This window comes from Anoplopoma fimbria, chromosome 13 (assembly GCF_027596085.1).
Source record: "Anoplopoma fimbria isolate UVic2021 breed Golden Eagle Sablefish chromosome 13, Afim_UVic_2022, whole genome shotgun sequence".
Lineage (NCBI taxonomy): Eukaryota > Metazoa > Chordata > Actinopteri > Perciformes > Anoplopomatidae > Anoplopoma > Anoplopoma fimbria.
The window spans coordinates 4,851,607-4,877,973 of record NC_072461.1 but is presented as its reverse complement, the minus strand read 5'-3'; the positions used below and the strand labels follow the sequence as shown (position 1 = coordinate 4,877,973).

Here is a 26,367-nt window from a genome sequence, read left to right as displayed (position 1 = left end):
TAGAGATAAATATTTTATATTTGTTTCCGCCGCATGACGGCCTTTATGTAGCCTGTAGCATAGTTCAACTGATAGACAGCTTTAGTTTTTGAATTCACATTGTCATGCTCAAAATACATTACAATCTTACTATGTGCAGTCATAAACAGAGCCTGCAAAGCACTTTCAATTGAACAGTCAATACAGAGACGCTTGATTTTTAAATTTATACATAAATTTCATTTATTTTTATACAGATATTCAAAACATTTTTAAAGAAATACATAAGTATTTCATTGTTTCATACAGAAAGATCTTTCAATTGTAAAGAAACTTTTTGCAAAGGCCGTTTCACTAGAACTGAGGGGTTACAATAAGTGTGAAGTGCTTTAGGTTTCACTGCTTCTTTAACAATCGTCCATCAGTTCCTTCATGAAGACCATAAAAAGTTCCTGTTAAAGCCAAACAGCAGTGGGTCTTACTGCTCCACTCCTGACAACAGTGAGAAAATCTCTCCCTTGTGATTACCATTCACAAAATAACACTCATACTATCAAACCTTTAAAGAGTACATAGTATCTCCAGGCATAAAAAAATAAACTATAGCTCTCCAATTTTTTGCGCAAACTGATATTTTTTTTCAATCAAGTAATTTACAGTTTCAAATAAACAATTTTCATGATACTATTTTATCTTTGTAACTCCCCAACAAGCTGTGCAAACAATGTAAAGATATTGATAAATTAAATGATCAGAAGATCATAGCTTCTCCAACAATGATGCATCCACCTACAGCATCTCCTCACTCACACAAACCAAGGATATCTAACATTTTGCTTCAAAGTCATTTATGATGACAAATTGTTGCTGAATATTATTTTTCTGTATGATGTCTGTCTGTCTTTTTCTCTGAAGAGATTCTGAGACCATTCTCCCATAAGAGCGCTTAAGAACTGGTATGGACAATGAAGACGCTTTGCAAAAACAAGCACACACAATGCACACGTAAAAACCAGAATCCCAAAACCACAGCGTAATCTAACAAGATGTGCAAATATATTGATTGTGCGAACAAGGGTGGAAAAAGGCTTAAAAGGTCTGGTCATCATTACAGGATTCGGTCCTGTGGCCAAAGACCTCACAGATGTCGCAGTAGGACCGTTCTTCGCCCTTACTGCCGTGGTAGGTGGTGTGCTGAGGAGAGTCGGGCATCTGCATTTGGGTGGGACAGTCCTCGGTGTCATGAAGGTCGAAGCAGTCGCATATGTCACAGAACAGCCTTGGGGGAAGCTTCTTCTTCGTGGGTACCTTGTCATGGCTGCAGAGAAAAAAGAAAGCTCCGTGTGTAACTAAAAAGATTGTGGAAGAGTTGTACTGCTATACAGTTGTAACTCTGAGAAAGTCTGCTATGAATGGGACTTACCTATCATAGTTATCCAGCTCACTTGGATTATTCCCATTCAGAGCAGCAGCTGCCATTGTCTCCAATTTGTCCTTAAGATCCTCATTTTTCCTCTGGAGCTCAACGATGACTGAATTTAAGAACTCAATCTGTAAAGAAGATACACAACAGTAGCATTATTGCTGCTCCTGATGAATGGCCATCTATATACATACAAAATATATATTTTTTAAGTGATATAGGTTCTCCCTGTGACATTTATTTATTGTATTATGTGCCCAGACTCAATCCTATGACATAATTTTAGATAATAGAAACTTAACCCACCACATCCCCGAATTATAAATCTAATCTCGAATAGGGCGATGAATTGTCACTGTGAGTTGTCAGTCAAAGAAAACTCCAAGCTTGGAATGAGTCACAGGAAGAGTCAGTCAAATACCCACTGATGATGAGCGTCTTACTGAGTAAACGTCAACCTTAACAGATTTAATCTACACATTTATGACAATTTAGCTTGCTTATTTAATGCTAAAAGTATTGAGAAATCAAGCTTAATTTGTCTTTGGAAGACGGCGTTTAGTTTTGACACCAACTATAATGTGATCCACCGGACGAAACACAAGAGCCACAGTGACAGTGACAGACAAACATGCACAAGTGAAGCTGATGAAAAACATTAACAAACCGCTGCCTGATGGTGGTGTAGCATTGCCAACATCAGAGACAGGGCAGAGGAGATGAGTTGGAGTTTAAGAAAGAGGAGAGGGAGAATAAAAAAATTATAAAAAAGAGATTCAAATTAGGGCCCATCTACTGCCAGACAATACATTCAAGTAATCACCGACACAGATGATACAGTATAACATTTTAGAGTAAATAGAGGCAGGAAATGAAAAAGAATTGGAGGTTTTGATACTGATGACCATCATCAATCCACTGTTGGTGAAATACTCAAAAACAACAGTAATACCAATTCTTGAGTCATGTTAGTCACAGCTGTAAGAGCTGAAATGATGTCTGAAAATGTTGATACATTTAGACCCATTTCACCTCTCTAAAACATTATACTGTAACCGCTACATGATTAAACAAACTGTAAAATCCAGAGTCTACTGCTACATCAAAGATAGTATTTGTTAGAAAATGCCTGGGTAAGCAGCACAGTCATTTCACAAACAGCATTCAGCAAGACTGTTTCCGTATGACCCAAATAGGATGAACATGTAAATGAGACTGAGTAATTGTCAAACCAGAAAATTCCATGGGCCAGGGTAAGGAAGCATCTTCACACTGAATGGCAAAACCACCCAATCTAACCAGGCCTGTGATTAGTATAACATAGGATGAGAGAAAAGGCATACACACCTGACTCTCAGAAGTCTCCTTATCCTCCCTTAGTTGGTCCAAAACTGCATCACCTGAAAACAACAGGTAAAAGATAAATGAAATGTACGAGAAGACTAGGTTATGTTGTTTTCCTTTGAAAATAACCTTACAGAGCATGGACCTTAGTGCCATCAGAAATATAAGCTGTGGTCATGAGTTAAGCCCACTATTACCTGAGGACTTGTTGATGGTGTCAGGCCCTGCAGCCAGGTCCTTCTCCAGACTCTGAACACGGTCCTGTAGATTAGCCTTGTCCCGCTCCAAGGCCTGAATTTTACCTTGCAGTGTCTTAACGGAGTCACTTTCCCCACGCAGTCCAACCAGCTGAAAGGAAAACAACCAAGGCTATTCAATATTGAAAAAGATGATACGTTTCTTGACTACATTTTTACCCTTTGCTCTAAAACATTGTGTTATGTCAACAAGTGAAGTCACCAACTGAATGAGTTTATTAAGAACAACAGCAATACAAGCATACATTCAATTTGAGCATTTCATCTACAAGTCAGGGCCTGAGAGTACAGAGTTCTCACATTTTTAAGTTCAAAACAGGATTGAAGACAACAGCATAAACAATGTTTTGAACCTGCAATAAGAAATGTGTCAATAGGTTTGCATTGCTACCAGGGCTTTCTGGCGCAATATTTTCAAAGTTGCCCTTTCAGGTTAGCCATGTTGTAGCATGCACATGGAAAATGAAAGCAGGGCAATCATTTTTACCTAGAAGTGACATCCTGTGCAGTGTAAGAGATGTCCCTGCATGCTGTCATACCTGCTGACAATAAGTGTTCCATCATGCATTTGATCCTCACCTCACTCCTCAGGTTTTCCACCTGTTGTTCTTTTTCTGATATTAAGGCACTGCTTTGATGGATGGACTTTTGGAGGACTGCCTTCTCCTTGTCAAACTGCTCCTTCAAGGTACTGTCACTATCAAATACACAATATCAATTAAATCTCAGAGGTACATTTTTTCACTTCACAAATAAGAGGGGACTAAGAAAATTGAGACATTTTTCTCTGGCAGTAAAAATATTTAGTATACTTGTTACAATGGTAAGATAGCTGACAAAGAAAATATGAAAAAGAAGTACAAACATCATATTGAAATTTGAATAAAGAAGGAGATTCAGAGGACAATGGCAAAAAACAATACAAAAAGAAGCCGTGCAAAATCAGTAGACAAAGCAAATATAAAAATTGAAAGCAAATGAAAAGGGGCTGTAGGTTAAATTACATTTAGTGTATAATGACTAAGGATGTATTGTGCTTTGCCCTTAAGAATGGTCACATTACACCACTAATGTTTGCTCCGTTTCCCTTTCACTTCAACTGAAGCCTGTATGACAGACAATTTTCAAGCATATGTTGCCCATTACGGTGCAATCTCCAGTCAACTCCAGCAGATTCGCAGGTCAGAGTAAAGCTTTGCCCAAACATATTACTCATTAGCTATGTCAGAAATATGACATCAAATCCTCTTTTGATGGGAAAATTAATTGAAAGTAAACACAATGTGACCATGGCTTGCATTTTCCTAATTATCTGCTTATGTATATGTGGTTCATATATTTGTACTATTACATGATGATGACCGACATCACATAGTACTAAAAGCGTGAAGTACCTGAAGGCATTATTTGGCAGGCTTTGAAGGGAAAGAACAGCATGACATACCATTTGCTTAATTACACAGGCCTTGCATTTTAGCATATGTCAAACAGGTGAAAGCATTTGTCTTAACTTAGACAAAAGGCTTTCAAAATATTGGTGAAATTTGCAAAGATCTGAGAAACTGCCCAAGTCGCAAAATAGTGCATTTTCTTACCTTTGCTTCAACTGTTTTTTGAGTTTTGAGTGCTCATCCTTGAGCTAGGAGAAAAATAAATATCTTTTAAATCTAGTCATGGTTGGCCCATCAATAAATAAAAGTAAGTTTATTTAAGATACTTAAAGTGTTGTACCTTCACGAGATCACTCAGGGCTTTGTGATTGTTTTCAATATCCAGCGTCAGCTTGTTGTTCTCGTCTTGCAGCATCTGCAGGGACTGCGTCTTTACAGAAACTGCTGCTTTAAGCTCCTCACTATATAAAAACAGATGTTAAAATCAGCAGACTAATTTTTACATCTCACATAGACAACAGAATAGTTTGTAGAAACTGCTCTCATATCTCTAGATTTAACATAACCCATCAATGACATAATACTACTCAAATTAAAATCTGACAGATTTTTATTTTACAAGCAGCCAAAACAAAGGATATATACTTACATGTCATGGGACTGACTCTCAGTCCTCTGAGTCTCTATGCAAAGCTGCTCTTTGCATACATTCATATCTTCTTGATATTTGGAAATATTCTTCTTCAGTGTTTTCAGCTAAAACAATAATGATAGATATTTATTTGCCGAACTTTAAATTACACAAAACATCTCTCAAAGCTTACACATACAAGTAAGCAAGCATCTCTTACCTGTGCCTCCATCTTCTGCTTGGAGCTCAGCAGTTCTTCCAATGAAGATTGGGCTTTGTTCTTCTCCTGCATCAAACTAGCGTTCTCCTTTGTCAGCTGTTCCAGGGTCTCAGCAGTCTTGCCAGAGGCCTCTGTAGCCTAAACGGTGTATGAGCAGGAAATTTGCTAAGAATGGTTTAAAATTGAGAGCAGCAAATGGTTGGTTGAGATAAACACCTTATGACCTCTACCAACCCAAATAAGAAATATGATGAATCCATTAATAATGGATTGTTTGACCTCAACCAATTATTTCATAAATTATTTCATAAATTAATTGCATGCTTAATGAGTAATCTGCATTAATTTCTGATTTAAAAATCAGGTAAACAAATGTCAGTTCATTTACATCTTTAAGTTCAAATTCTGGTTGGGAATTAACAACATAAAAATATCACTAAGCAGGATAATAATTAGTATATACTCTAAAATACTCTACAACCTGTGGCCTCAGAACGGATACTGACAACCCATTAACTTGTGTAACAGGTCAGATAATAAAAAAACTGTTTAAGTGGTAGTACTGTGAAGTAAGGAAGTTCATCTTCCATAAACCCTGAAAGCTGCTTTATCTCAACATAGCTCATTCTTTCTTACTATTTTTTTTACGTGTACTTGAAAACCTTAAAAATCAGATTGAATGACATTGTAAAGCAGATCATTGGGGCTATAATTTCTAAAAACTATATCTCAAATGAAATGAAATAGGAAACAACATCACATGGTGAGTGTGATGAAGATCACCTTAGATCTGCATAGTTATGTAAGCCGGAAGAATTTGCCTAACATTAGATCACGTTATAAGCCCACAGGCAAAGGCTGGGAGCTAAGGGTAATTTACAGCGGTTATTAAATGGAAGATGAAAGTTAGACACACAAATAAAAAGTAAAGAGGAAAGGGAGACAAACCAGCAAGCATGCAGTGATAAGGTGACATAGCCCCAGCCGATCTAAGTTATGTGAGTCAGTGATTACTACTGGAGGAGGAATACCTCAAGCTGCTTAGAAATGGCATTTTTTAGTTGGGACTCCAGCTGCCTGACTTTCTGGGTGGCTTCATCTCTCTCCACCTGCAGGGCACCCTTCTCAGCTGTGAGATTTGAGATGCTCGAAGAAATCTCCTCTTTCACAACGGCAGAAGCCGAAACCTCTGCGACAGCATTCTTGCATTGCATTTCCAAAAGTTCTTTTTCAGATTTTAGGCCCTTGAGATTGACCTCTAGTTCTTTCTGGGTAGCGTGCAAGTTTTCTATCTCTCCAAGGAGTTTTGAGCGTTCTACGAGCGACTTTTCTTGGCTTGTGTGGAGAGAAGAAATGTTCTGCTCCAATTTACCATGTTCAGCTATAAGGTCTTCCTTCTCTGTGGTCAGGAAGGTAATTTGTTTGTTTATTTCCTCTATCTTAGATAATAGCTGCCCTTTATCTTCTGTCAACTGACTAGTTTCTTGCTCTCGCTGCTTCAATTGAGTCTTTAAATCGTCCATATCCATCATAAAAGCCTTCTTTTGCTCATCAGCATTCTTAAGGTTAGAAGAAATATCTTTATTTTCTTGTGTAACTTTGGACAACGTTCTCTGCAGCTCCTCAATTTGTTTGGATAGACCATCCTTGTCAGATAAAACTTTATTTCGATCACTGGACTCGGCCTGTAACTGGGTTTCAAGAAGGTGCTTGGCCCCTGACATTGATTCCGTCTGACATTTTAACTCCTGGATCTCCTGAAGCAGACTTTGGTTCTCTTTCTGCAGGGACTGTACATTGTTGTCAGCCGCAGTCTGCAACGATTGCAAACGCTGACAATCTTTTGTCAGGTTATCAACCTGTTGAACAAGTTCTGAATTAGCCTTCTCAAAATCCCTTTTTAGTTTACTGTGCTCTTGCACAAGTTCAGCGTTGCCCTTTTCAAGAACTTCAACATCAATGGTGTGTTTCTGCTGCTCCTTTTGTAGGTCAGCCTTCTCTCGTTTCAAAGAGGTCATCTCTGCTTCAACTTCGTCTTTTTGGCGTTTGGTTTCCTCAAGCTTTGTTGTTATAAGAGATTTCTCTTGAATAAAGATGTCATTAGCTCTTGAGTAACTATCCAACTGGTCCTTATTTGTTCTAATATCACTTGCTAGCTTATCACGCTCAAGAGAAAGAGCATTATTCTCAGAAGTCGTTTTGGTGTGCTTTTCTTCTAATTCTCCCATCTCCCCTGCCAAACGCTCATAATCCATTTTCTGCTGCTCTAGTGCTGAATCCAGGCTCATCTTTTCTTTGCGTATAACATGTAAAGCCATCTCAATTTCTGAATTCTGAAGGCGTAATGCTTGCTTCTCTTGCTCAAAAGATGATAATGCTTCTTTAAACTTCTCGTTGGACTTTGACAATTGTTCTGTTGAGACTTGAAACTTCTCCTTTAATTCTTGTATCTCTCTGAGGAGCTCTTCCTTCTCATTACAGACTTTTCTTTGAATTGCAAGTAAGTCTTCTTTCTCCTGTAGAAGGTGAAGCCTATCAGAATCAGTCACCTGACTGCTTGTCTTGAACTCTTCAAGCATCTGGGCAAGGCTCATTTTGGAGGCTTTAAGTTCTTCACATTCACGGACAGAGTTCTCCAGATCTTTCTTGGCAATACTGAGCTTATTCTGGAGCTCCTCCTTCACTGTCTCAAGGCTCTTTTTATCCAACAAAGCAGCACTGATTTCAGAAGACATCTCCACCTTTTCTTTTGTCAGTGTTTCTGTGAGGGCCTGCAGCTGGGTGTTCCTCATTGTAAGATCTTCTTTTTCTAAGTTTAAGGATTTAAGTTTTGCCTGCAACTCAGTATTCTTAGCATCAATGGATTTTTTGGCATTTCTAGCAGAATCTCTCTCTAAAATTAGATTTTCCTTCTCACTTGTGAACTTTGACCTGCTTTCATTGAAGTCATCTTCAATCCGGGTCTTCTCTTTGCAGACATTTTCATAATCCTCATGTAGTTGCTTCTTTTTAGTCTCAATTTGCTGAATGTCCTGCTGATACTTTAGGAGATAGTCAGTCTTCTCTGCATTTTGTCTTTGAAGCTCCTCAATCTGGGCCTGGTGTTCACCTTCAGCATGCTTCAGGTTCTTGTTTTCAGTCTGAACATCCTGAAGAAGATCTTTGAGCTTCTCCAACTCTTTGTTCAATGTAATCTTTTCTTCATCCGAGCACTTGTTGTTGGCAAGTAGATGCTCTAGATTTTTGGAAAGCTTATCTCTAGTTATTAGCAGTTCTTCTTTCTGGACTGAAAGCTCCTGGTGTGTAATCTCAAGGGCAGATAGCTTAGTCTGCACATCTGAAAGCTGTTTCTCCAATTTGCCTTTCTCAACCTTAACATCTTCTCTTTCCTTACACGTATTTTCCAGATCTAGACTGTGCTTTTCCAGTTTTTTGGTCAAATGTTGAACATCATGCTTGTAGGAGTCAAGCTCAGCAGAAAGACACTGGGAAAATAAAGTTGAAAGAAAAAAAGGAGGGGAATATGTATGTATATATATACACAGGGAAAAGTAAGATGAATAAAAAACTAAACCAAGCAGATATGTCCAACAAAGTGATATGCAATTGGAAAGGTTAAGCTGCAGGAGCATCAAAATGGCAAAAGATCACACCACAGCTTACACCACAATGGTTTTCAGCAATATAAAAAGGCAGAACATTTTCACTTCAGCACTTACTTACTTTTAACACATGTATTAATTAAACTGATGCCAACCAATTTGACCGGCATAAAAACAAAGAGTGGATGATGGCTAGGGAGGCACCAATACCGATATCGGCCAATCTTTTCAAATCAATTGTATAAATATTAACTATATACATTATATACTGGAATCTAAATTCATTTTTACCTTTGACCAATTTTTTGCGGCATTTTAAAGCTTTAAACTTTAATTTCTATTCCTGTTCATTTTGATTTTTAAAGTTCTATGTGTATAATTGTACATTGAATGTTTTGTTTTGTTCATAATTTAAAAAGGATGGGAAAACAAATACTGTATCAGCCAATGTAATAATAATTGCCTTCCATAATATAGAAACACAGAAGAACCTTTTTGTTAGAAAGTGAAAATGTTCTACTGAAATGAAATATCAGGCTTATAAACAATGCAAGCAGGGGTACATATCAAAAGTAGTAGAACATTTAAATCAATAGCTGTACATACATTTACATACAGTATGTAAATGCTACAACTGATTCAACTTGAATCCTACTCAGTGCATAAATATCCATTTAGCAGCCACAACACAACTCGTTAAGTATATTAAGCATTTTTTTTGGCTTGTCCAGTAATAATAAATGGTCTTAAAATACATGAAAGACAGTTTTAATCAGGTGTACCCCTACAAGCATATGGCCCATTGTACAATACAATGAATATGAAAGAGGTTATTAGAATTTATGTTTGGGGAGAAATGAGGAACTCATCACAAATGTATGTGTATATATGTATATGTATGACGGTAATTAAGCGTGGAAATGTTGTTGATAATGTACATTAATCACTGATGTTAAATATAGACAAAAATCCTTTATGTAAATAAAAATTTACATAAAGGATGATTTTCAATAACTGAACATTAGTAATATCAGTAATACATAAAATACCTTTTAACATGAAACAAGTTCCTTGCAGAAAATGTAAAACACGTTGATCAAACTAATGTGTCTGTTCCTTCGAGGCTTTGTGCTTACCTGAGCCTGTTCCTTGTATGGCTGCAGCTCAGACACCAACTTCTCAAGCTCCAGGTTTTTGTCCTTGTTGGAGGAGAGCTCCTGCTTCAACTTGTCAACCTGACTCTGCAGAACCTCAAGTTCCTTCACATGAAGCTCTGAAACCTGAGTGATGGATTTCTCTTGTGAGGCCTTGAACTCCTCAACCAGGGTCTCACCCTGTTCAACGGTCTTCTCCTAGAAACAGGATATTAGAAGGACAATAAATAAGACCTACTTGTTTTGAAGCATCCAGTGACAGAGGGATACACATAAGTGAAGGTGGAATATTTTTCAATGCTTAGTAAAAAAGGTATTACGTATTTTGATGTCCATAAAACTTGAAGTGTCTGCATATGAATTCTTAAACACAAACACATTTTTGCGTGCCCAACAATACTTACCAAGTTGGCAATCTTCTCCTGGAGGCCACTTATTTGAGACTGATGTGTATCCCTGGTCTCTATCAGCTCTTGCTCTTTGCGGGATTGTTCCTGCTGGAGTTGTTCATTCAAGTGCGCCACCTTCTCCTTCTCCTCTGATAGGTGACTCTGTAACTCCTCAAGCCTCCTGAGTGACAACAAAATATGATATGTGGGGAGAATGTTCAGTGACAGGTTAGATAACTGAAAAACATATCGACTACAGCATGAAATCAAACAAAGTACCACAAAATATGTTTTGTGGCGAAATTAAGTTAAAAAGGAGCAAGGCATAATGAAGCGTGGTACCTTTCTTTCTGTATGAGATCTTCATTCATTTTGGTCAGCTGTACTGAACTATCACCAGATGTCTTCATCATGTCCGAAATATCATTTTCTAGCTTGCATTTGTCCTTTGAGAGCTGCCCAAGCTTTTCATCAGCAGCCTTCACTTTCCTCTCGAGCCCTGAGTTAAGACAAGACAACTTTGTTCATAAGTTCTGAGGTTATCTAAGGTTAGACGAGAAAAGGGAAAGAAGCATACTAGATACATTACTTTTTACAAAACATTCAAGATGAATACAGTTCTAATGTTCTCACCAGCAAGTTGACTTCTTAGAGACTCTGATTCTGTGGTCAGCGATGTGCACTGCTCTTCCTTCTTACGAAGCTTCTCAAGTGTTTCTGCAAAAGAAAAAAAGATTACATTTTAGATTCTAGAAGCCTTTAAATATAATCTGAAATTTTACAATTGCTTGTCATTTACCTTGCATAGTGTTTGATGATGTAGTCTGCTCCTCTGTGCTTTCAGCTAAATTTTGTTTCTGTGGGGAAAAATATTTTTGCATCAATTTTTTGTGTACAATTTTCTGCAAAAGACAAATTTACAAAATCAAAATTTCAGGGGTGTTGGATTAAGATTTGTGTAGTTTGTACAGCATTTGAATAATTGTTTGTTTATTCATTAGACCAGCTGATATGTCAGATGAGCAGATATATTAGCTTATATAAGATCATTACTGATACCTGTAACTTGTATATGTTGGCCAATAAGTAACAAGTGATTGCAGTAGAGAAAAGCCAGACATGATTAAGGTAGTTTGTTCATTAAAGGGCACTGAACATGAAAAATACAATGACTTCAATCCCAACATCAAAAGGTACTGTTTCCACATCCAAAATTAGGTTTTAGTCGCACCAGAACTCCAAGCTCCTGTTCCAGGGCATCCTTCTCCTGCTGTACAGAGGTCAGACTCTGCTGTAATGAGAGGACTTCCTGCTGTCGGCCTTCCAACAGTGAGCTCAATTCACCGACCTATAGCACACGTCAAGTAGAAATTACAGTGGACAAAAGACAAAAAGCATTGTCTGGAAATGGCATATTAACTTAACCTAACAGAAGAAAAAAATACATCGCTTTGCTCAAACATGAGACAACACTGAGAATGAAACATCAAAATGGTCAGGAGGTGAATAAGAACCCACCTTGGCACCCTGGTTGTTCCCTTGACTCTGAACCACCTCTAATTGACTCTTCAGGGTCACAAGCTCCTGGTTAGCTTGTGCTACTTGGCTGCGCAGAGCAACCATTTCTGAAATCTGCTCTTTGGTTTCTCGGTCCTTGTCTTGGGCCTGTTGTGCCAACATTGATTCTTTCTCCTCAAGCTCCTTCACCTGAAGTTCAGCATTATGGAGTTTTCCAAGAACATCCTCCATCTCCACAAGGTGCTGCTCCTCTACTTTTTCAACGCTGGACCGTAGCGAATCCTCCAGTCGCTCCTTGTCCTCAATCAAAGAAAACTGCTGTGCCTTCAGTGCCTGCATCTCCCGAGTCAAAGCTGCAGCATCAGCCTCATGTTTGGCTCCAGCCTCCTCTAGAGCCAACTTGTGCTCCATTTTCAGACTCTCTAGTGCACTTTTGGTTTCAATAAGTTCTGTTGTCTGGGCACCTGCGCCTTTGCTGAAGGACACCTTCAGCTCCTCAATGGCTTGTTGGTGAGAGGCAATGGCAGCTTCGTACTTGGAACGCCACTGTTCAATAAGTTCAGCATTCTCCTTCTCAGCCTGGCTTATACGCATCTGCAACTGTTCGTTGTCACCAGAGAGCTTTACAGATGAAGCCTGGAGCTGTGCAGCTGCCTCACTGTGGGTCTTTTCTTGAGCTTCTAGCTTCTCCTTGTACTTTGTTAGCTCTTCTTGCTGCTTAACTTCTTGGGACGCTAACTGATCCCTCAGAGAGTTTATCTCTTCCAGAAGGGGAGAAAGAGAAGAGTCCTCAGAGCCTTGTTGGGTCCCAAGACGCAGCTGCAGGTCAGTAACCTCTCTTGCACGCAGAGAAAGATCCTTCTCAAGGTCCATAATGCGGGATCTTTCCGACACAGTAGCAACCTTTAAGAGCAGAAATCTTATATTCAAAGATGCGTCTGACATATACTAACAAGTGTGTTAAAGACTTGATCATACTTTACTTTTACTGAAAAAATGTCAAAAGGGATTGTTAAACTGAAAATATAGACAACAACATGCTTGGTAATAGCAAAATTAAAATGCTTCTGACAGAGAAATTGTCCAATTTGCTTAATGAGGAGGGCATGAAAAACGTTGATCTAAAAAACAAGGTGTTATACTGACCTCTAGTGGCTACAAACGGTATGGTCCAAATAATGGAAGTGAACACTGAAAGCATGTATGGCGCTATAATAGTGTGCAAGGCATTTTCCAACATTAATTTCACTAACGATTTCAATCACTGAATTCATGGTAATACTGACCTCATGATTAAGGAGAGGTATGAAGTAAGAAAACCCTTTGGAAGTATTGACATCTCCCTATTATTTGTATATTAGTCCAGCAATCTTCCAAATCCAGTGTTTATTCTAATGTTCTCAAAGTTCATTTTACTGCTTCAACCTAATATTTAATAGCTTGGTTAATTGAATAATTTAATCAACATTTTTCTTGATCAAATAATTGTTGAAAGGGAACCCGTAGAAACTATGGCCCTGAAACTAAATAAATACATTTTCCCTGATGCCCTAATGACTATAATACCGTAGGGGAACACAAGGATGCATAGTCTGGGAGGTGGAGCAGGTATTAGACCAGCAAAACGCAGGGACACCAAATAAGCAGGACAAATGGATGCTGGGAAGGACTGGGGAAGTAGAACATAGGATAACCGAGAAAATGATTAGCGAGGACCAGGGAGAAGTTTGTCTGTCTGGTTAAGCAGTGATACCAGTTAAGCAAGAGTGAGTTCAGGTTGGGTAACTGATTGGAAAATAGTAAAAAATATTAGAGCCGTCACTCAAGACAGCTGAAAGATGCATGTGGTTCATTTTTGACAGTAATAACAGAAATCAATCATTTGAAATTTTAGGGAAGATAAGACTTCAAAAATGGTTACAAAATTATTCTGTAGTAAATTGTTGTGCTAAATTTGCAATCTTACTCTACACTGGATGGACTGATTTGAGCATTTAACTAAACATAATATATGCATTAGTTTATTATTTGATTTTATGTTATAAAATCAGGAGTATTATTTTTCTTGTGTGAAGCCTGACATATGCAAGCTCAAACAAAGCAATGCTCCAGTTGTTGCCCAGCACCTTTCTGTACCCAGTGGAAATCTTTTGGCCATTATCCCCGGCACAGGCCCTCTCTCTCCAACGCAGCACACTACAGAGCAGAATTCATTACCCTAGTGTCTTCTAACTCTCTTTGGAGTTTCTCAGCTTTGGTCTTTTCAAAGAGTAGGCTCTGTTCAAGCTCCTTAATGTGGACATGCTCCAGTCTGGTCTGCGTCTGTTAGTAAACAAGGGGGAGAGGAAGAGAACACACCAGTGCCACCATCACATGCCAGCCCAATGCAGACAGAGAGGGAGTGGGACAGTAGAGAGGATGGAGGGGTTTGGACAAGGATAATGGTGATGGTGTGTGTGTGTGTTTGTGTATGAGTATTTGGGAGACTGGGGGAAGGGTATTGGGTGGGGGTTTGGAAGTGAATGATGACTGAAAATGGGAAGACACCCCATGCAGAACTTTCAGGCTGTGCCATAAACAGCTGCACACAGGGAATGTTGTGGAAGAATGGTGGGAAATACAAAACAAGCGACCAAAGAGGGGGCCATGTGTTATGAATATGCAGGATGGGTATGTTGATGAAGGCAGTTTATAAGTAACCATGCAAAATTGACACCTGGTGACCGAAGCACATTGATTGTTATGATACATTGAAAATCTTATAATGTGTCAAGCCAGCAAGTACATTTCGTAAAAATGACTTCACCACATCATGGAGAGAAAGCAGTGATGGCTGTTTCCTGACCCCTATACTTCAATGGATTAGATCACACACAGATATCTAATGTTGTAGGATTGTCATATTGATTTGACAATACAAAGTCCTAAAGACATATGTCTGCATTGATTGTATTTAAATAATAAACCAACATTATGTCTTGATTTTATATTGGTAAAAGCATTAAGCCTGTAGCATTATCAATAACCACGCTGCTTTCTCTCTTTAGTGATAAGGGCATCTTCCACAATGTATAGAGTAAGTATTGTAATAGAAACCACCAGTTATCATACCACCACATGCAGGATTTGTGACCAACTTAAGAGAATTCAATCAGTAACGCAAAGGCTGTTGGGCTCAAGAAACAGAAAAGGTTCCCATTTGACTTCTTGTTATTGTGTGCTATGCCTTATGGTTTTATGGCAACTTACAGAAACATTTCTTGGCACAATTTTGTGATTCTTGTCTTGCTTGTTACCCAGCATATATTGACTTAAAGTTTCATTTTCAAAAAGGGAAATAGTATCAATATTAAATGTTATGCCAACAGCCTATACCAAGGGCATACATTAAGAGTTTGATGGACACAATCCGACCAAATCAATTGTCATGGCTGACTAACGTAAGTATATACCACATACAAAGGTTATGAATGAGACAAGAAGAATGTGGTTATGAAACTAGCAAACTATTAGAAATATATTTTAGGACTCCCTGTACATTTTCTGGGTACTTTGAATGTAAGTTTACATATATGCACCCATTGTTCATTGTCCGTGGATGTGGAGTAGGTACAAACTATAATGTAGCCTAGAACATCTATCTTTGTATAAAGATTATATTAGAATTTTTAAGTTGAGTGTTATTTACATTTATTTGTAGAGGGCAAACTAAATACAGCTCTGTGACTGGGCAGTGGAATGACGAGGAAGCATTTCCAGTGGTTCCATGCTGAGCACTGGACCAACATATAAGACGAAGAAGAGAAGGAAGAAGAAGCAATAACATCACATCACTGAACAGGGAGGCACCGAGGGTTATAGCACAACATTAGTAATTACACCTTCAACAGCTTGAAGTCAACAAAGCTTTTTTGAGTTTGGCCGATTAGAAGTGTGTTTTGTTGGTGTCTTTCAAGCTGCATTCAAGCTTTTAATATAGCAACAGCTGTGAGTAAGTAATAAACTGTTAGTATACAATTTTAAAAGAAGATAAAGGGATAGTCTAACCCTGTAGCCCTCAATTTAAACATCTATTTTGAGCGTGGTTGCCTTCAGGGTAATTGAGATGGTCCCCTGTGTAGCACTGTGGAATAAATAACAAATCCTTAACATTATACATTTAAAATGTTAACATTATTCCTTCACACAACACTATGTGAAGGAACAAGCAAAAAATCTGACCCTTTGGGAACAATCCCCCTAGCTTTGAAAATTAACCACATTATATTTCCAAAATATAATATATTACAAACAATTTAATGCTACATTTAGTCTTTCAATAGGCTAACCTTACTACAACAATATCAATGCCTTTTGTTTGGTGAACACATGGATATCAGGCCTGAGTATATATTTATTTCTGCCTTGTCATCTAAGTTGGAGCCTTCTTGCACCACTGGGTGCATTTGACAGCACATCATCTAATGCAAGATGAAGCCAGTATCAAACTGTTCATGCAAACACGCTTATTTAGACTGCAGAATGGATCGTTTCAATTGCTAAGATAAACAAGGGGAAATGAAACTGCTCTCTCTGCACTCAACTGTAGCTCTGTGACAACGGATACAAGTCAACCTTAGATTGAATTGGACTTCCACACAAGGAGACACACTGATGTGTGTTAAAAAAAAATTGAAATCAATTTAAATAGAGCAAGGTATATGTGAACTAAGATCCTAATATGGAACCACGGCACAGGTTGACTGGAGCACCTGCTGCTTCCAACTTAGAAACAAAAGATCAGTGGAACAAAACTTCTACTTTTGTATGAAAATAAAAAAATAAATGTCAGATTTAATATTATTGAATTGATCAATGTTTTTTTGTCAAACAAGAATTCAATGAAATGTGTTAGTTGCAATGGTGTGGATTTGTGTTGTGCATTTACCTCCAGGTCTCCTTTGGTAATGCAAGCTTCCTCTACGCGGAACTGAAGGTCCTCCACCTTCCTGTTCAACAGAAAAAAAATAATCTTGCGGGTGCTTTGTTGTTGTTACGACAAAACAGGAGAACTAACAACCTATGACATAAATGTAAACAAAAATGAAGAGCAAGGTTAAACCAACTCAGGCACATATCTTTCCTCAGGACTTTATATAATATACAATTATAATATATAAGACTGAATAGTATAACAGCATTACGATCTTAGCCGCCATTTCCTCATTTTCTTTTTCAATAAACTGACCGAATAAAATGGAAACAATAGATGCTGACATACCGTCATGTGTGACTGTATATTTTTGACTGGTGATAGCTCTGGGAATCCTTACCTACGCTCCTCCTCCAGCTGATTCAGCAGCTCGACTTTGTCTTTGTCTGCAGCTCCTACCAAGGCACGTAACTGATCCATCTTGCTCTCCATCTTCAACAGAAAGGTTGATAAAAAAAATAAACACAATAATGTAGATGACCAGGCAACTCTTATTCTCAGAGTACTTTAGGATCAACAGGAGTGTTATTACTGAACCACTTGGGGAGCTGACCTGCTCCTGATCCTCTCTGAGCAGGCCAATCTCTTGCTCCATCTCTCCAACATGGCCAGTAGCCTTGGCAACTTCAGCTCTCTCCATGTCCCTCTCAGCCATAAGCTGCTCAATATGCTGTTGCTTCTCCTTCAGCGCCTCCTGCAGGGCTGTGGTGCCTGAAATCTTGCGATTATACCGGGATGATGTCTCTGTTAGCTATGGAGAGACAGAATACAAGCAAGCTCAGACAGGGGAAGTAAGCACAGCAAATCAAATATACGGATGAAACTGAATGTGTCCATGTCTCACCAGGCCTGTACGGCTTGGCTTGGCGCTGACAGATGATGCCACAGAGCTCATGGTGCTGATGGAAGAGGCACTAGGGCTTCGCTTTAGCCCTGATGGTGTAGCCACTACCTTACGAACCGTTGTTTTTGCTTTGGCTGGCGTGGTGGAAGGGAAGCCAATGCGGGTGACTTTGTGCACTGGAGCAAATAAGCCATACTTGGGTTGGCACTGAAAATATCTGGGGACACATAACCGAATACAAATATGATAATGTAACTCATACTATACATGTGGTTAACGAGTAAAACACCTTTTGTTTTAGTTATTTACAGATCCATTGGCTTTTGTACCTTGTGCCTGCCACTGCCCCGTCATTCTTTCCTAAGGGCTCATCCAATTCCACACCACACCACTCGCCTTTAGCAAAATCAGTTTCTCCAAGGAAACGTACCACTCCTGCCTTTGTACCACCAACCTGAGAAGAAAACACTAAATATTAGGAAACATTTAATCTCCTCAACAGATAAGAGAAGCCTAAAGAATAATCAGCTTTGCCTGGTAAAACCCTGAGTGAGATAATTCCATCAAAGCAACAGAAACAAACATGTACCAGCTTTGAACAAAATGAGGCCAAACTGTGGTCAATATATGGTCAGTATGTGAAAAGAAATGATATTAAACACAATGAAATGTCCAGGACTGCACACAGACGGTGACTTCACTCAACAGTGTCAGTACCAGTACTCCCTTTAGCTTTGACGTGTGTCAAGTGTTAAATTCTTAAATTTAACTAAAAAGAGGAGGGTTCTGTTAGTCATATGGTGCGATATCAAGAGAAGAAATGGGTATCTTGTTTCTATTAGATAATGTAACAAACTTTACCAATACTCGGTCGCCCATCTTCAGTTCCCGTTCCCCCTTCTTGACTGATCCAGTTTCGGAGAGGTTAGAGACAGATTCACTGTTTGTGCGTGCGAGGTTGGAGGATGGTGTAGCTGGCGTAGCTGATGCAGCGGAGGAGGCCTTATTGGTTGGCGTGGTAGTTGAGGGTAATGTTGATTTTGTGGCAGGTGTATGCGAGGCTACGCTGCCAACTGAAGGAGTGGGTGATGCAGCACGTGAGGGGGGTGCCGTCTGAGTTCCATTAGCCTCCCCTTCTGTGCGAGACAACTTGGATGGGCGGGTGAATATTCCTCGCAGGGCATCACACTGGAAGTAGCGCACCCCTGCAACTGACCCATCGTTCTTCCCAATCGCCTCATCTAGAACAATCCCTGCCCACTGTCCTGGGGCAAACTGTGCATCTCCCAAAAAGTGTATGTAGCCTGGTTTATTCCCATTTACCCATACACGCTCCCCTATCTCGAAGCTCTCCCCAGCACCCTCGGCATCTCCTCCACTGGCAGCTGATTTGTCGGCCGCATTTACTTTAGCTCCCGCTGAAAATTAAAGAAAGAAGACAGGGTGTCTTAAAAATCCATTGTCTGGAAAGACAAATGTCACAAATGCAGTGCAAAACATTTCAATATCATGTGATTAGTACAGATTATACTATGCACCTTTAATCTTTCCTCTGTTTAGATGCGTTTACTTACACATAGTAAGTTAACATTTCTACGTGAATTCCAATTAGCAGGGTCTTAAAATGTAATTCCGCAGTGACAATGATACTGCTGTGGCAAATGAAATCTACGCTAAATCTATTCTAAAACAAATTATTACTTTTGATTTAGCAAGATGTTGGTATAAAATCTGTGATATAAAATCCTACATGTCCTTAAAACCAAACAATCCACTGCACAAAATAGTCACTTGCCTCGCGTATGAGACTTTGAGTCCTTCGCTGCAAACCTAAACTAGAACTAGGCTGTGCAGAGTTTCCCTAGCATTAATTGAGAAGGATCATGTGGCTTCTTATTTCATTGCTCCCGAGTCAAAATGGGCCTGTTAAAGTACTGTCAACCCATAGACCAAGATGTGTAGAGTGTTTCACATGGTACAAAGCACAATGTTTGCCCCTAAGGTTAGGTGACTATTCAATACTCTTGCTCATCACCTTTCCATAACTTTCCTTTGTAATACAGTACCAGTCAAAAGTTTGGACACACCTTCTCATTCAACTACTTTGAAGAATCTAAAATATAAAACATATTCTGGTTTGTTGAACATTTGTTTGTTTACCACATAATTCCATATGTGTTCCTTCATAGTTTGGATGTCTTCAATATTAATCTACAATGTAGAAAAAAAAAATAAAGAAAGAAAAAACATTGAATGAGAAGGTGTGTCCAAACTTTTGACTGGTACTGTACATCATACATGATCACAAAATGTAGGTCTTCATTTTCATGTCATTTCTTTTGTCAGATGGCTGCAAAAGTATAGACTAGTGATTTAAGCAAGTGTCTGAAAAGCCAAAAGCTCAGAATATTTAGCTTTATTTGTTAGATACACCTCAGTCTCCATTGGATATAACATTTTTTTTCTCCCAACACCTACATGTTTAGCTTGGCATCTAGAAAATCTGAGGTTCCCAACCTCACTGTTTATTAGGATGTTTTATTATGCTCTCACATTGTGATTTAATGCAACATTAAAAAAGTGTGTTCTGCAGATCTCAAGGTGGGACTTCTGTTGTATAGTCCTTAGGAATTTAGATAGAATAGCTTGTGAATGTATGTTATTATCAGTTCTATCCATCCAATGAAATTGACAGCCTTGTATAACTGTTGTGGCTGAAGCTCCTGGCAAAAGAAGTCTACTGCATGAACCCATAAAAAACTGTAAAAAAGCTACAAGGTGTACAAGCTAAAGTCTATTATGACCTAAACTAGGACCAAGCACAATGTAGAACAGGTCTGCCAACAAGTATGGAGAAAGCGTGACACACATTTGACATAATATCACATTCACATTCATTTCTGTTGGTATTGCAAAAAATATACACAATGTCCCAGCACCACAAGTATGGACCTTACAACACTCAAGGGCAAACACTGCCCTGCCACAAGTTCACCACAGGTTGAAGAAGCTGTACAAGGGGAGATTTGTACCTGTGCTGGGGTTGGTCTTGGGGGCTGCTGTCCCAGGTGGCCTTGCTATCTTGCTGGGCCCTTTGATCCCACTGGGCTTGGCTGTGCTCATGTTTCCTCCTGTGATCTGTTAGACCCACAAGGCTTTCCGTTGCAGGGTACAGACTGACCCCAGACCATCAAAACAACAAGTTGCAGCTCTGTGATGGTGAAGTTTTCCTCTCCTCACCAAAAATGTATTTAAAAAAAATGTAAATAAAACAAAACAAAAAAAGTAAATATGTGAAACAAAACAAAAACTAGGAAAAGGGAGTAGGGAGAAAAGGTGCTGCTCACAAAAGGGACCCTGTTTGGAAGAAAAAAAAGGAATATTACTTAAATAAATCATTTAATCTTTTTTTACTGAGGACTCAAAGAATAAACAATAAATTCAATTATTATTTCAATCAATGAGTTATTTTGGCAAAAGTACCATTTGCTGACTTTTCCTGTCTCTGCTGTTGGTGGCACTGACGGAAATAATTTAATGTAAATAGTAAACTAATAAAAAGCTACAGATATGCCTTTAAGGCACACTCATTGACCTTGTTTGTGGGGCTCTGTAAATGGAGGCATTTTGTTTCTGTTATGACAACAAGCGTCTCAGCACACACCACGTCAGAGTCATGACCTAAAAATACCCTGTCAAAGGCCACTCGATATGCAGTCTATGTGACTGCCATCATAAACTTCTGAAGAGCTCATCAGCAGTGACCTTGACCACAATACAAGCAGTACCCAAAACACTCTCCTACTCAATCTATAATTCTGGCGTATGAAATTGTGTAAATCGGGTTGGCAGCTTTTCCTAACTCAGGATTACTGTGGAGACAAGACGACCATCCGCAGCAGATTATCCTGTTTGTCCGATTACCTCCCCACAGAATTGATTGGCTGAATGTACTATTTAAACATGGTCCCTGTGTTGTTAGTAGTTTTACGATATTACTCAGTGTTGCATTGTGTTTTTTTTACCGCTATCGCCTGAATTAATTTAATCAAACCAGAATAACTACTGACAAAATACTGTAAAGCTTTTCAATTCTCAATGCTTGATGGAGCTACCACAATCTGTAAAAACAAACTACACACAAGAAACCTAAAGCAAGGATGGGCTGCTTTGTCAACAACATTACTCAATAATTACTGCATTGTGTATACAGTGTGTTTACAAGCAGGCCACTATGATGACGACATTTTACAACTTCACCTTTGGCAAAAAAAAAAGTGTTTGGTTAGCAAAGATAAACAAATTCTGAATTTACCAATACTGAACTTTTGTATTGGATTCCATGTGGTTAGATTTAGATATCAGGATTTGTGTAAATTCTGTACTTGGAATTTGCTTTAGGGTCAGAACAGAGGGCTTATTTTTTGGGACTAAAAAGGGAAAGTGACGAACAAATTGTAACTGAATCATTTTCTGTTTCACACTACATGCCAGTCCATTGAAGCAGTGTTTTTACTTATCTCCGATTTTACCACAGGCCATGTTAGTACAGTTTATGAATGGCTTGGATAATGTGAAGAAAAAAGGGTGTCATTCTTCTCCTCAATTAGCATGATCACTGATTTCCAACACTTTCAGGATCATGGGGCAGAGTCACAAAAATGTTTTGAATGCTCTAGGAGGGTACTTTGGAAGTTAAGGTAATTTAAAAACACACAAACATACATTTCATTCCTGAAAGGGCTTCAGAGCAGAATATGTAAGTTCAGCAAAAGGATCGAGAATACGCGCTGCCACACACACGCTCCTAGATATTTCTCAGTGGGAAATAAAGACTGGCCATCCGAATACAGTGACCTAGTTCTAATGCGGCATTCCAGTTTTCTCCCACTGTGCCTTTGAATGATACCGATTAGTTCCCTCAGGTCAAGAGGAGGTCTGAGACAGAAAGCTTTTCAATAGCTTAAGAGTTCATGAGGGAAGGAATAGTCTGACCATCCAAATCTATGGTAATTTATTTTTGCACAAAAACTAAAAGGGAAACAATTTAAGAAAGTTTGATCAATATCTATGAATGACCCATAAACCTGTGGAATATGACTGACGTGTCTAAAAACCAACTGCATTATGATGCCTCAGTTGTACACACCCGGCTTTACTGCGACTTGTGTGAGCATTAACAGGAGGATGTTTAAGCCCTGACTGGTGAACTGAAGCAGTCAGCTGAGAATGATCCACTTAGTCTGGAGAATTTCCCACTACAGTAATGTTAATCTTTTGCCTCTGACAGTCACTTTAATCTGCAGCTAGGAAAAAAGCCAAATACCAATGTTTTGCAAAAGTTTAAGGGAAACGATGTAATAATGTATTAAAAAGATAAAACTTGTTTATATCTAAACTACCTCCAAATTCCAAGTGTTGTCGTCTCATGTTTTCTGATGTAAATACACAAATAGAAATTATTAAATGGTAGCTTGTAAAACAGAACTGAGACTTCTCAAAATGACTGCATAGACAAAATCAATTTCCATGTTGGTAATGACAGAAGAAGAGTATTTGTGAACTGGTGGGAGGGTGTCCCTGATTACACAAGCCAGTGGGTTTTCGTTCCATAATGCTATTTCCGTAGGTTAATATTAGCAATTGATCATTCATCAACATTTTTGAACCATGTACAAACAGATTTCCTTGGAATGTTTTTATAGCAAGTCCAACTGTGGATGATTGGTCCAAAGCTACAACAGTAGCTGCTTAGTACACCTTAACGTCATCAGAAGTGTGTATTCACTGATGCAAGCCTCACTCCAACACTCCTGCTTTTGTCATCGCGAGGACAAATCAAGCTCTGGTTCTCACTTTTAGAGGAAACATCTGCTGGGATGATTGTGTAAGCCCCTACTAGCACTGACAAAGGAAGGTGTAGACAAGCACTAACAGGACATGAGTACAGAAAAGAACTCGAAGCATCCTGACCGGTGTTGTCTGTGACAGATTCACCTGTTTTCAAGTTAACAACCCTCATTTTCAACAGGCGGACATAAAACCTAACTGCCCTATCCTACACATATCGTGGCACTTACAGTTGGGCACAGGCATAACTGAAACCTGAATAAATAAATATATGGTGAAGTAGTCAAGGTTTCCAATACTTCCCAAATGTAAAATCCAGACTTTCCAGAACCAATAGAGCCTCTTCAACTAAAACTTAGTGTTACATTAAGTGAAGGCAAAATCCTTTAAAATGGTTTCCACTGACTTCCTCACCAATGTTAGCCATTCTCAAATATCCAGAACTGCATTTAGAGAAGTACAAAGACTACAGTCTATAGTGATATTGCCTTTGCAAATCCTGAGACTGTAACCCATCAAAGCTTTAATCGTGTCAATCGGCCCAAACAAGTTAAACTACATTTTGAATAAAAGGCTTAATGTTAACTATGAACGCCTTAGTCGCGCCTTTAAACCGCAAAACTGTCAAAAGCAGAGCCTCTACTATTGAGCTTGTGGAGTTGCTGCAGTGTTATCTGTGCTGTTAAGTGAGTTATCGTGAGGGTTGGGCAGCGTGGTGGCCTCTCATCGTGCCTGGCCTCCATACCTTTTTTTTCAGTAACGCTAGCTAACAGATGGAGAGCTGTTGATGAGGTGGCACATCTGGTGAGAGTGAGCGCCTGTCAAGACATGCCGCAGAAACCAACTCACCTCATGAATCAAACCAGACCATGTCCTGTTTGTGCTGTCTTACACCTGCAACAGCCACACCGACCCAAACACCTCACAGCGACTGAAGCACAGTCCACACTATGTCTCCTCTGTGTCTCCTCTATGTCTCCAATGTGTCTCCTCTGTGTCTCCTCTGTGTGTCTCCTATGTCCACTCTGTGTCTCCACTATGTCTCCTCTGTGTCTCCACTATGTCTCCACTATGTCTCCACTATGTCTCCCACTATGTCTCCTCTATGTCTCCTCTGTGTCTCCACTATGTCTCCACTATGTCTCCTCTGTGTCTCCACTATGTCTCCACTATGTCTCCTCTGTGTCTCCACTATGTCCTCCACTATGTCTCCACTATGTCTCCTCTGTGTCTCCACTATGTCTCCACTGTGTGTCTCCACTCTCCATGTCTCCACTCTGTGTCTCCACTATGTCTCCTCTGTGTCTCCACTATGTCTCCACTATGTCTCCACTATGTCTCCTCTGTGTCTCCTCTGTGTCTATGTCTCACTGTGTCTCCACTGTGTCTCCACTGTGTCTCCACTCTCCTCTGTGTCTCCACTATGTCTCCTATGTCTCCATGTGTCTCCACTGTGTCTCCACTATGTCTCCTCTGTGTCTCCACTATGTCTCCACTATGTCTCCTCTCCACTATGTCTCCACTATGTCTCCTCTGTGTCTCCACTATGTCTCCACTGTGTCTCCACTATGTCTCCTCTGTGTCTCCACTATGTCTCCTCTGTGTCTCCACTATGTCTCCTCTGTGTCTCCACTATGTCTCCACTATGTCTCCACTATGTCTCCACTGTGTCTCCACTATGTCTCCACTATGTCCTCCACTGTGTCTCCTCTATGTCTCCTCTGTGTCTCCACTATGTCTCCTCTGTGTCTCCACTATGTCTCCTCTATGTCTCCTCTGTGTCTCCACTATGTCCTCCACTATGTCTCCACTATGTCTCCTCTGTGTCTCCACTGTGTCTCCACTATGTCTCCTCTGTGTCTCCACTATGTCTCCACTATGTCTCCACTATGTCTCCTCTGTGTCTCCACTATGTCTCCACTATGTCTCCACTATGTCTCCTCTGTGTCTCCTCTGTGTCTCCACTATGTCCCCCTCACTCCAGCAGGGCTCACTGCTGCTACAAGTTGGGAGTCAGCACAACACCTCGTATCAGATTAGCCCGGTTCACCTGTAAAGACAGACTGCAGGACAGGGATCTTGTTATCAGCAGCTCGTTGCCGGTACCGTCACCTCTCCGGTGTGTTCCCACCACGGGAAGATGTCCTATATAGTTAGTGGCTCAGTGACGTTAGCAGTGAGGCCCGAGCAACACGGCGAACCGGTGGTCGGGACCGAGACGCGGGCTAGCCGGGTTAGCTAGCTGAACCGACACCCCGGAGCCCGTACACTGGACCAACTACTCCCACCGGGAGGTCGGTCTCCTGGTTTATCAGCAGCAGGAAGGACGAGCAAGTCTACGGCAATACACGAGGCGTGAGCGTAGCTAACACTGACCTGACGTGTTCCCGTACAGCCCACGTCTTCTTCTCAGGAAACAACTCACAGCTAGCGAGCTAAGTGGAAAACTGCGACGAGTTAGTGGTCGGACTCAGACTGCTCGGACACGCGCACGGCACAGTGCACGAGCTGTCTGTCCAACGGGCGAGAGAGACGTCAACGTTAGTTTGTGACGATCAGAGACGAGATGTTCAGTGAGATGGATCACTCCCTCAGCCCGGAGAGAGCAGCACCGTTCACAGACACTCAAACTTTACTGTTGGAGTTAGGAAGTCAAAGGGAGTCACGTGAAGCTAAACATGTGCTCGTATTTAGCTTGTATTTTATTTTTATTTTTATTTTTTCTTACTGTGGGGTGATTTAAATGTTGTAATATTGTCAAACAAACAATGTCACATAAAGCTAAAATTTGCT

The 26,367-nt window shown here is 39.8% G+C and overlaps 1 protein-coding gene across 4 annotated transcripts; it reads right to left on the bottom strand.

The window, feature by feature from the left end:
• Window positions 1–204: 204 nt before the first annotated feature.
• clip1a (CAP-GLY domain containing linker protein 1a) lies at window positions 205–26,212 on the bottom strand. Of its 4 annotated transcripts, none has more exons than XM_054610257.1 (26): window positions 25,951–26,212; window positions 20,757–21,081; window positions 18,586–19,142; window positions 18,054–18,178; window positions 17,725–17,941; window positions 17,413–17,631; window positions 17,221–17,312; window positions 16,836–16,896; window positions 14,126–14,230; window positions 11,909–12,811; window positions 11,622–11,738; window positions 11,190–11,247; window positions 11,024–11,107; window positions 10,733–10,889; window positions 10,406–10,571; window positions 9,984–10,199; window positions 6,277–8,730; window positions 5,246–5,383; window positions 5,044–5,150; window positions 4,735–4,855; window positions 4,599–4,642; window positions 3,583–3,700; window positions 2,944–3,094; window positions 2,750–2,802; window positions 1,403–1,530; window positions 205–1,297 (listed from the first exon to the last, which is right to left on the bottom strand). In XM_054610257.1, the coding sequence occupies exons 2-26, from the start codon at window positions 20,845–20,847 to the stop codon at window positions 1,069–1,071; spliced, it is 6,711 nt and encodes a 2,236-aa protein (XP_054466232.1). In that variant the 5' UTR covers window positions 20,848–21,081; window positions 25,951–26,212; the 3' UTR covers window positions 205–1,068. The 4 variants fall into 4 exon arrangements, with proteins under 4 accessions (XP_054466232.1, XP_054466233.1, XP_054466234.1 ...); XM_054610258.1 differs by having other exon boundaries at window positions 17,434–17,631; XM_054610259.1 differs by lacking the exon at window positions 14,126–14,230.
• Between the last annotated feature and the right edge of the window lie 155 nt (window positions 26,213–26,367).